This window comes from Mus pahari, chromosome 4 (assembly GCF_900095145.1).
Source record: "Mus pahari chromosome 4, PAHARI_EIJ_v1.1, whole genome shotgun sequence".
In the NCBI taxonomy this organism is placed as follows: Eukaryota; Metazoa; Chordata; class Mammalia; order Rodentia; family Muridae; genus Mus; species Mus pahari.
The window spans coordinates 15,652,041-15,663,530 of NC_034593.1; the positions used below are offsets into that span (position 1 = coordinate 15,652,041).

At 40.8% G+C, this 11,490-nt stretch overlaps 2 protein-coding genes across 5 annotated transcripts in view; one reads left to right on the forward strand and one right to left on the reverse strand.

The window, feature by feature from the left end:
• Positions 1 to 11,490, forward strand: part of Cp (ceruloplasmin) — a 57,575-nt gene that overhangs the window by 41,339 nt on the left and 4,746 nt on the right. For both annotated transcript variants that reach the window (XM_021197165.2, XM_029537904.1), the window contains exon 19: positions 10,379 to 10,483. In XM_021197165.2, coding sequence (XP_021052824.1) covers positions 10,379 to 10,470 — 92 coding nt within the window. In that variant the 3' untranslated portion in view covers positions 10,471 to 10,483. The remainder of the gene's footprint in view (positions 1 to 10,378; positions 10,484 to 11,490) is intronic.
• Hps3 (HPS3 biogenesis of lysosomal organelles complex 2 subunit 1) overlaps positions 1,755 to 11,490 on the reverse strand; it is a 40,242-nt gene continuing 30,506 nt past the window's right edge. For 2 of the 3 annotated variants that reach the window (XM_021197166.1, XM_029537906.1), the window contains exons 15-17: positions 8,086 to 8,292; positions 7,145 to 7,235; positions 2,300 to 2,641 (exon numbers count right to left, since the gene is read on the reverse strand). In XM_021197166.1, coding sequence (XP_021052825.1) covers positions 2,514 to 2,641; positions 7,145 to 7,235; positions 8,086 to 8,292 — 426 coding nt within the window. In that variant the 3' untranslated portion in view covers positions 2,300 to 2,513. Of the gene's footprint in view, positions 2,642 to 7,144; positions 7,240 to 8,085; positions 8,293 to 11,490 lie in introns of all 3 variants that reach the window. The other variant, XR_003843711.1, reaches the window with a different exon arrangement.

Consider the following 11,490-nt stretch of genomic DNA (forward strand, 5'->3'; position numbering starts at 1 on the left):
ATATTTCTTTTTCTTTTTTTTTAGTTAATTTTTTACACTCCATATTCCATCCCCCACTCCATCCACCCTCAAACTGCTCCACATCCCACACCTCCTCTCCAGCCCCCTGTCTCCTTGAGGATGCCCCCACCCACCACCCCACCTGACCTCTAAACTCCCTGGGGTCTCCAGTCTCTTGAGGGTTAGGTGCATCATCTCTGAATGAACTCAGACCTGGCAGTCCTCTACTGTATGAGTGTTGGGGGCCTCATATCAGCTGATGTATGTTGTCTGTTTGGTGGTCCAGTGTTTGAGAGATCTTGGGGGTCCAGATTAATTGAGACTGCTGGTCCACCTACAGGATCACCATTCTCCTCAGCTTCCTTCAGCCTTCCCTAATTCAACAACAGGGGTCAGCAGCTTCTGTCCATTGGTTGGGTGCAAATATCTGCATCTGACTCTTTCAGCTGCTTGTTGGGTCTTTCAGAGGGTAGTCATTAAAGATCCCTTTTTGTGAGCACTCCATAGCCTCAGTAATAGTGTCAGGCCTTGGGACCTCCCCTTGACCTGGATCCCACTTTGGCCGTCTCTATACCTTCTTTTCCTCAGGCTCCTCTCCATTTCCATCCCTGTAATTCTTTCAGACAGGAACAATTATGGGTCAGAGTTGTGACTGTGGGATTGCAACCCCATTCCTCACTTGATGTCCTGTCTTCCTGCTGGAGGTGGGCTCTCTAAGTTCCCTCTCCCTACTGTTGGGCATTTCATCTAAGGTCCCTCCCTTTGATTCCTGAGAGTCCCTCACCTCCCATTTCTCTGGTGCATTCTGGAGAGTCCCCCCAACCTCCTATTTCCTGAGGTTGCCTGTTTTCCTTTTTTCTGCTGGCCCTCAGGGCTTCAGTCCTTTTCCCCCACATGCTTTTCATCCTTATTAACCTGCAGAAAAGATTTTTCTAGTGCTTTAAGCTTAAGATTTGCAAATATGATAGAGGGATAGAGGTACTCTATGCAAACCCCACCCAACCCAATGGTGATAGCTATAATTCACCCTGTGTGCAGATATAAAACATTCTTAGTAAGACCAACACTGGGGATTTCTTTTCACAGGGTTGAGTCCAATTTTGCACATTACTTTTCTATATAATTGTTTTTTTTAACTTATTTTATTAGATATTTTCTTCATTTACATTTCAAATGCTATCCCGAATGTCCCCTATACCTTCCCCCCCACCCTGCTCCACTGCCCACCCACTCCCACTTCTTGGCCCTGGCGTTCCCCAGTATGGGTCATATAAAGTTTACAAGACCAAGGGGCATCTCTTCCCAATGATGGCTGACGAGGCCATCTTCTGCTATATATGCAGCTAGAGACACGAGCTCTGGGGGTACTGATTAGTTCATATTGTTGTTTCACCTATAGGGTTGCAGACCCCTTCAGCTCCTTGGGTAATTTCTCTAGCTCCTCCATTGGGGTCTCTGTGTTCTATCCTATAGATGACTGTGGGCATCCACTTCTATATTTGCCAGGCACTGGCATAGCCTCACAGAGATAGCTATATTAGTGTCCTTTCAGCAAGATCTTGCTGGCATATGCAATAGTGTCTGCGTTTGGTGGCTGATTATGGGATGGACCCCCGGGTGGGTTTTCTATATAATTGTATACTGAAATGTTTGTGAATAAAATAGGGCTTAAAAGCAAAAAAAAAAAAAAAAAAAAAAACCTTTAAAACAAACCAAATCAAGCAAACAAATAAACAAGGAAGTTACTAGACAGATTTGAACAAGATGATAATTTTTTATTTTCTCAAATACTATGGGCTGAAAGAACAGGAGTATATACACATAAAAGAATAGAAACAAGACTTTGGCTGAAAATATGTGCAAACAAGTCATGCTAACAGCCAGACAAGAGTCTGTTTATTTGATTCTGAGAGAAAGATACCATGAGTTTCAAAAGTGGTTCAAAAGCCAAGAATGTAGTCTTTCACTGGGGTGGCACATTACATCTTTCTCATACTTACATAAAAATACAAAATACTAACCCAGAAGAAAAATCTGTAACAATCAAGATGTTGACGATTAAGGGGGCATTTGAGCAATTTGCGATGCATTTCCTTCCAATGATCCTAGGTGGACATGATTGTCATGCCTTCAGCACTGAGGCCAAGCTACTTCTCACAACAGATGCCTGAGTCTGGTTTGGAAATTACATTTGTGGCCCTTCGCACCTGTAAGGCTCGCACAGACTGATGTCAGCACAAAGGTCATGGTTCCAGACTCACACAGAATAGAGTAAAAAAATAAAAACCAAAAGGAAATGCATGTGAAGTGACCTTATATTTTGAAGATTTTTACATTCTAGACAAGTGAATGGGTTCAGGTTATAGATTAAGCCTAACAGCTACAATTATAGGGTACGGTAAGCACCCTTAAAGCAGCTACAATACATATTAACACAAGCCTTTGAGTTTACTTATCTAAGGCAGAGCATTCAAAGTGCAGTCACTTATGCCACTGTGCTGCAAAGGATACCATCAAGTTAGTGATTTCTTCCGGCTGCAGAAAAGAAGGTAGGGCAGGAAAAATGCTGCCGCCCCATCTTCTGGGAGAACATTCAAGAAATCCCTTAGGTCCAGTCCCACCGCAATAACTGACAAGGTTTCTGTGTGTGGAAAAGAAGACCTCATGAGAAACAACTAAAAGTCCAATTTTGTTTTCCAAGTTTTGTTCTTAATTGATTCAAAGTTCCTTCAAGTAACAAAATGAATTATAAAAGTAAGAAAATAGGATTAGTTCATACTTTATTCCTTCTAAAGCCTTTCAATATTTATTTTTTGTTTAGCCCCTGGAATTTGAGTTACTAAATCACTGATAGATTGCAACATTACCTTTTAGTCAATTCTACCATTTACAAATAAAAATGCTATAATGCTGCCTTAATTTTAGAACTGCAGTTAGTATATAAAGATAGTTTGCTAGGACAGGAATACCATTAATTACTAGAAAACATTTTCCTATAAGTTCCTCTCTATAATGAGATTTTCATGTTACTAATAATCATAAATGTTTTATGATGACCATATACCTTTTCTTCTACATAGTAAAGTGCTCTAAAAACATTTTAAATATTAAGGAATTTAATGGGGTTGGGGACACATTCAGCAACAGAACTCTTGTATGTATAATTTCCTGGATTCAATCCTCAGCACCAATGAAAGAGCACAAGGCAGTGGCAGGGGTTGGAGGTGTTGCCAAACATTTTTCAAGAAGATAATTATATAATTTTATGTTTCTATTATTTCTTAGTTAGTGCTGCCCTACCCTACTGACAATGCCTTCAGAGAGTTGAGTAGACAGCTCGATCCGTGCAGTGCTACCCGCACAAGCTTGAAGACCTGCATTTAATCCCTGGTACCTATATAAGAGAAAGTCAGGCACTGCAGCACACCTTAATACAAGATCTGGGAAGGCAAAGATAGGTGGATCCCTACAGCTCCCTGTCCAGCCAGCTTAGCCTGGTTAGTTATCCACAGGTTCTGTGCCACTAGCCCCAGTGAGACCCTGTCTCAAAAAAAAAAAAAAAAGAAAAAAAAAAGAAAGCTGATGGTGCTGGAGGAATGATGACCAAAACTGACCTTTGTCCTGTCCACATAGATGCACACATGCTCTCATTCACTCTACAAAAATAAATGAATAAATAATAAGAATGTCTTCCAGATTGTGTTCTCCTAAGAAGAAGCATTCTGTTCTTCCATGTCTACTCATACGTCAGCATCCTCTCCTGTGTGAGCCTCACCCACTCAGTCATCTGTCAATCTAAATCACCCTTCACACACTGAAATTAAACAACACAGCAGTGACATAGGGGAATAGCTTTTAGCTTTGCAGTCAGATACATCTGAGAAGAGATGGAGAATCTTCAGCTGAAATGCTGAGTGACTTTAAGAATGTTACTTGGGGTCTGGAAATCTGGATCTATGACTAAGAACCCCTGCTACTCTTCCAGAGGACCTGTTTGGTTGCCAGCACTCATGTCAGGTGGCTTACAACCTCCAGGAATTCCATGTCTAGATTGAAACCTTGGGTCTCTGAGGTTACCTACATGCATATACATATACCCACATGCAGACACACACACAGAGACATATGCAGAGAAAGGCACACACACACACACACACACACACACCTACATATAATTTAAAATCCTCGTACCATATGCTAGCTTCCACGGTTCCTGTGAGAATTACAATAGAATATTTCTCTCACATAAAAGATGATCTTAATAAACAGCAACCACTAACTAGTTAAAACACTCATACAAAAGACATAAATTATTAATACTTTTCTATCAAATATACTACTTACCTAAATGTGGAGCTCGTAAATAGTAGTCTGGATATAATAACTTATACTGAGGATAAGTACTGAGCAGTTACAAAGTCAATAAAAATATCACCACTGTTCAGTTCTCTTCTCCTACCAGTGAGGCCCTAATATAAGTTATAACTCCATGAATAAGGTTCAGACCTTCAATGTAGAGTATTTTAAAGGCTCCTCCTAACCTCTCATTTGGTTCTTCCTGAATGACGAGTAGAGTAATGTTTTTATTTACTTATTCCAGGCATCATACCAAAGAGGATACACTGCTAGGTATAATAGGTTCAGTTGGAGAAACTGAGATAAGAAAAGAGTAAAACAGGGGTCAGAGAGTGCAATTAGCTGTCTCAGCAGGTAGAGTGTGTGCCACACAAATGACCTGAGTTTAATCTCCAGAACCACAAAAATGTGGAAGTTCAGGACCAACTCCAAAGTTGCTTTCTGACCTCCACATGTGCATCATGGCACATGCATATATATGTGCACACACAATAAGGAAGCAAACAAACAAATAAAATATAAAAATGTGGGCTGGAGATGTGGTTCAGTGGGAAGCGAACTTGCCATGCAAGCAAGATGATTGCGAGTCGCAGAACCCACATAAAAATCCAAGTGGGCTTGGCAGCACTCCTGGAACTCCAGTGTCTGAGAAGCGGGAGACAGGTTTCCCAGAGCAAGTCACCTTGCCAGCCTTTCAGAAAGAACAGCAAGCACCAGATGGAGACACTGCCTCAATCTGTAAGGTGAAGAGTCATTAAGGACGACAGAGATGTTAACACTGGAGCTCTGCAGGTAACTGCATATACATGTGTGCCCAAACTCATGCATAAGTGTGCACACCACAGACATCCCTACCTACACAAAGAGATTTAAATGGTTTTCTTTACTCTACTCACCAGCTACTGAAATCTATGATTTATCTAAGGACGATACAGACAGAAGTAAATCTGCATACTTGAAATCCCCAGCGTGTCTAAAATAGATTCCCTAACAATTATAACTTTATTTTTAGAATATATTACAATATTAAATTTTTACAAAATAGAAGTAGTAGACTGGTTAAAAGTACTGGCTCATCTTGTAAAGGACTTGGGTTTGGATCACAGCACCCACAACTGTCTATAACACCAGTTTCAGGAAATCTGATGCCCTTTTCTGGTACCAGAGGGCAGAACACATGATATACATACAGAAATGCAGACAAAAACACGCATACACCTAAAATATGTAAATAAAAATAAATTTAAAAATAGGTCATTATTTCAAAAAGTCAGTAACAAATGTTTCCTTACATGGGCCACATATTCACTCTTATTTCAATAGGTTGGTATTAGTGCACTGGCTCTTAGCTAGTATAATTCTGTCCTCAGGTGACAGCTGGCCAATATCTGGAGATATCTGTATTGTTGTAACTTAGTGAGGATACAGGTAGAAGCCAGAGATGCTGACTAACACTCTTAATGGCAACCCTTCCCAACACACATAATTTTCCAAAGCAATGCAGTAGGTTCACAGTAGGTTCACAGTAGAAAAATAAGAAAGGATTAAGTTGGCTGTTGAGATGGCTCAGTGGACTAAGGCACCTTTTGCCAAGTCTGCAGACCTAAGTTTGATCCTTCGGACCCACGGGGTAGGAGAAAACTAGCCCCCAAAAGTTGTCCTTTGACCTCCACATACACACTGTGATGACTCTTCTTGGCTGTCAACATGACTATCTCTGGAATTAACTAAAAACTCAAGCAGTGGGACACACCTGGGAAGGGTTTTTGTTAGCTGGATCATGTGAGGTAGGAGACCCAGTTAAATCCAGATCGCTTGAGGTCAAAAGACTCACCCTAAACTTAGACCCCACCTTCTTCTGACAGCCTGTACAAAGGAAGTCTGCTTGCCTCGCTGGCCAGTCCATCCCTTCACTGGTATTGAAGTGGGACATCCAACCTCCTGGGCTGAACGACTACTGCATTCCTGGACTCTGTCAGGAGACTGACATTGCTGGACTAGCCAAACCATAGCCTGTAAACCACCCTAATGAATCCCATTTATAATACATATCTTTATAAATTCCACATCACACACACACACACACACACACACACACACACACACACACACACACACATCAGTCGGTTCCTCTAGAGAACTCTAACACACGTACAGCATGCATACTGTAAAAGGAAGGATGAAGAGTCTCCTGACTGGGTAGTAACATTCCTGAGAAGTGAAGATGGAGGACAGCTGTAAGAGCGAGTGACCCCAAAGGAACCCTACCCTTTGCCACAACCCCTTGTGTTAACTAGTAACGCATGATCGGATAGAAAAAGAAAAACATACATCAAGACTGATAAATGGTAGTCTATGAATTATAAAAACCAAAATATTTATTAAGCTGCAGAAAACTGTAATTTACACGTTCAAGATTTAAATCTTTAAAGAACTCACTGTTCTTCAATACTTACAATTACTTTTACTAATCTTAATTTCCCACATTAAGTAAATTAAAAACCTAAAGTGGTCTAAACTTCCACACTTCTTTAAATATTGGAACTATAAGTTTCTATTACAATAATCGGCTAAAAGTCTGGAGATGTTAACGTCTAAGGCTGTCAGCGCTGTGAGTGGAGATGCTGAATGAGAATCAAGTCTGAGGGTGACACTCTAGATGACTCTTACACCCTGGGTACCTCACCTGACATCATGGCGGCAAACAAACAACACTAGAGAACATAAGAACTTGTCCAATTAAAAGTCGCAGGTAAAATTCAGAGTCATCCAACAAAGGAAACATTACCTTTTAACAATGACAGGTGCAGGTGGTATCTCTCGCCACCACTCTTGACTCTCTGACAGAGCTCAGGCAGCAGCTTTTTCCACCACAGAATCTATCTTATGGAAAATAAATCCATTTTAGTTTGATGTACCTTATCCTCAGCTTTCTAATGAGAGTAAGAAGGCTGTGCAGGAGAGAGCACACAGAAAAACTATATCCTTTGGTTAAAGAAGCAACTCTGTTATAACAAGGGTTTTACCAGCTGCTAGGCTCCTGATGAAACTTAAAACAAAAGGCAGGCCTGTAACTAGCGGGACACATGTACACATTTATTTTCAACGCAATATGTGGATATGCCTTCCTTTTTTCTTGGTTGTCAAGAAGGGGGAAAAAAAGAAAAATGCTAAAGCTGAAATTTGTCTAACTGGTAAATTAAAGACCAAATACAGAGAAGGAATTTTCCCCAACATACACACATACTGACTCTGACACCTTAAGTCATCAGTGTCTTATTTGAAAAAAAAAAAAAAAAAAGAGCTCTTTAGAAATGAGATAAATCATCCTCATGCATTTTACTAGCATCTATAAGTACTCGAAATGTCTACCATTGGGGCTGGAGAGATGGCTCAGGAGTTAAGAGCACCAACTGCTCTTCCCAAGGTCCTGAGTTCAAATCCCAGCAACCACATGGTGGCTCACAACCATCCCTAATGAGATCTGGCGCTCTCTCCTGGAGTGTCTGAGGACAGCTACAGTGTACTTACATATAATAAATAAATAAGTAAATCTTTTAAAAAAAAAAAAAAAAAGAAATGTCTACCATTAAACATACATGTTCCTTCGACGCACAGCCCTGTAGAGCTAGACTAACCTAAACAGTCCTCATTCTGCAGATAAGCCAAGCAAAGTACCAAATCTTCTCGCCACTGATCAAGGCTAGAAGCACAATCTGAAATACATACCCAGTGATCTTCCTTCAGTTCCTGATTAGCATACGCGATGACAGCCTCTGGGCATCGCTCTAGCAACGTGTCTATGCACTGTTCATACTCTTGTAAGCGCGTATGACAGAGGGCATGAGCACTAAGGCCAGCAACAGTGTCTTCTGAGAGTGGCTCCAGAAACGGAATAATGGAAGCTACGTCCAGTGAAGGGCTACAGATGAGAGACTATGGAGAGCAAGATGAAATGTTATGGAATGAAGTACCCCAAATGAAAACACAGTATACAGCACATTCTTTTTCAAAAAAATAAAATCCCACTTTGCCAAAAAAGGAAAGAGAATGCAATTTTAGAAAACATGAATATGGCCCTGGAATACTTGGACTGAAGTTCTAGATAATCTTAAATTCAATTCTACTTTTAAAAGGTTGTTTACAACAAAGCAATCATCATTAATTGGGACTCTAACCTAAGGATATGAACAACATGTGGTCAGAGATTTATGCTCCATAATGTCTGGCACAAGTATTTATAACACTGAAAGACAATGGGGGGGGGTTGCATACCCAAAAAGAAGGAATGAAATAAATAAATTATGGTTTGTTTTATAAATTATATTTCCAAAGGTCAGTTAAAGAGAAAATAACTATAACGAAACTGAGATAAAATTGTACACAGAGTATAACCAATGTTGTAGAATCCACAGTGTACAAAACGTTCATAGTAAGGTCTCCGGGGGAATACTACAGTTTGAAAGAGGTTAACTCAGTGTTTGATGACTTGGAACAAAGTTCTATTTGTTTTGTTTTCTTTTAACACTTCTCTGTCTTCTCCAAAATTTAAATAATGAGCACATAAAGTGTGTGTGTGTGTGTTGTGTGTGTGCACACACACGTGCGCACGTGCGTGTGCACACACACAACAGAAAGAGAGAGAGAGAGAAAGAGAGAGAGAGAGAGAGAGAGAGAGAGAGAGAGAGAGAGAGAGAGAGGTTGTCCTCACTAGCATTAACTGTCACTTTAAAATCGTAAGCGTCTCAGTGGATTGACTGCCCTTATTAGTTTAGTCTGTAGCCTGTCTTGATTGCTAACTGATGGAGAAGTCAGCAGCAGTTCTCTGGGAAACTGGTCCTTGACTGGATAAGCAAGCTGGCTGACCAGCTCAGCTACTACCCAGGCCCAAATACAGGGCTATGAGTTGGGCTACCTCAACATCGACCCCATCTGTGAACTGCTAGAGCTGGTGAAGGGACCAGCCCAGCAGATCCAAAGCAGCAAGATCTCCATGACACGGGGCAACAACAGGATATCTGAGAGGAGTCCCAGTGAAGTTCTAGTACTGATGGTGCAGCAGAAGGCAGAAGCCTCGAACCAGACCAATGACTCATTACAATGAACATTTGCAAGTACAGATGCGTAGACAAAAGGCTATAGTGTGTGACACGCCATACACTACAGCTTCCACGATGAGGTGTCTGCCATACCCACTTCCTTTTTCTGTTTGTTTGTTTTTTATCTTCTTTTGGGGGGAGGCTGCAAGGGCAGAGGATAGACAAGAAGGAACAGGGGAGATGAGTAGGATTGGGGTTGCACAGTGTAAAGTTCACAAGGAATCAATAAAAAGTTACAAAAGAAGAAGAAAAGCCAGGTAATCATGAGCGTCAGATGAACTAGCAAGTAGCATCAGTCACGCTGTCTGCTGTGCTTCCTTGGCTGTGAGTGAGTCCCCTAAGTGGAGGTAATGCTCCGCAGAAGAGCAGGGAGTTGTGTCTTCAGGTTCCTGCCTGAGCTCCTCCCCTGACTTCTCTAAACCATAGACTATGACCAGGAGGTTTAGGCCAAGTGCATCCTTTCCTCTCCTAAGTTGCTAGCTAGAACAATAACCGCAACGAAAATTTAATGTATTTTTGAGAAGTGATTGTACTATGAGGAAGGCTGATGACCTGAGTTCATTCCCTGAGACCAAGATGACAGAAGAGAGAAGTGAGCTCCCCACGTTTCCCTCTGCATGACAAACATCTCAATCTGTGCCATGCGTCTCAATCTCACTGCTCCCTCAATCAATAATTTCCTTCTAACGTGATTGTTTAGAACCCAGTCTTTGTATCAGCACCACCCCCCACGGACTAATGACAGACATTACTTCAATGTGCACATATTATAGTATTTTCCTTTTAAGCAACTTTACTAATTTTTAACTTTCACATTCTATAGCACTTCTTATTCTACCATCAAAATATTCTCCATTTCCCCTTCTCCTATAAGAGATAAAATTATTTCTTAATTTCCTTTCCTGTATCTTCTTTTGCTACAGCATCATCTCAGAGTTACAGGATGACCTGGAACATCCTCTATACACTGTTACTCAGCATGATTATTTTATTCCAAATATCTACCAAGGAGTAGCCAGGAAAATAAGGTTGGTATATTTTCTTATCCCAAACTAAATATTTTCTCTGGATAATTTCCTGGTAGTAAAATAGCAAAGATGAGATATAGTGAGACTCTCCTTATATGGAAGGAGGCCCAGACCCCTGATTAAATGTGACAGTAGGCAAGGTAAAAGCACGGGTACCCAACCACAGCTGAAATGAAACTAGTCCAAACAAGCACAAAGCGGATCGCCTGTAAAGCTTCAGTAAGAATTGGAACCCTAGCCAAGGGTGACATCATACCCTACAAGCTCAGCACTAACAGATGACTTGGTGGCAATGCGGGCCACACAGTGAATTCTAGGTCACCCTGGCTTCAGAAAAAAAAGACACTGTCTAAAATAAATAAGTAAATATTCAACAGAAGTATCACAGAACTAAAAATGGCCCAAATAATGTAAAATATTGCTAAGGTTGGTTTCTTAGACATCTTCATTTTTTTTTTTCTTTTCAGTACTGAAAAATCAACTCTCTTCACTTTTAACATGTGTTATTTACTCCTTTTTACTACCAAGATCCCTCTGCCTCAGGTCTGATTCAGCAGATTTCTCTGCTTCTCTACTTTTACAGGCAAGGATATGGGGAGTGGTGTACACGGGGTAGGTACCAGGACAATCTGGGCAAAGAGAAAATATATGCTAGTCAGGGTGGTCTCTCTAACTGATCAATAATTGCTCTCTAACCTACCAATGACATATACTAATTACTATACAAATATGCCCCTGTAGTAACTGTACCCAAACATACCAAACCACAGGGGTGGGGAGTGAGTCATAGTTTGGAAACGTTCTCAGGTAATTGTGAATGTCCAACACCTCTTGATAGGAGCCAAAGAGACCCTTTGGGAACTCTGACAGTTATCCTTAATGATTGAGATTAAGTGATCTATGGATAATCTTTTTTTATTATTATTATTATTTTCTTTATTTACATTTCAAATGCTATCCCGAAAGTTTCCCATACCCCTCCCCCCACCTCTGTTCCCCTACCCACC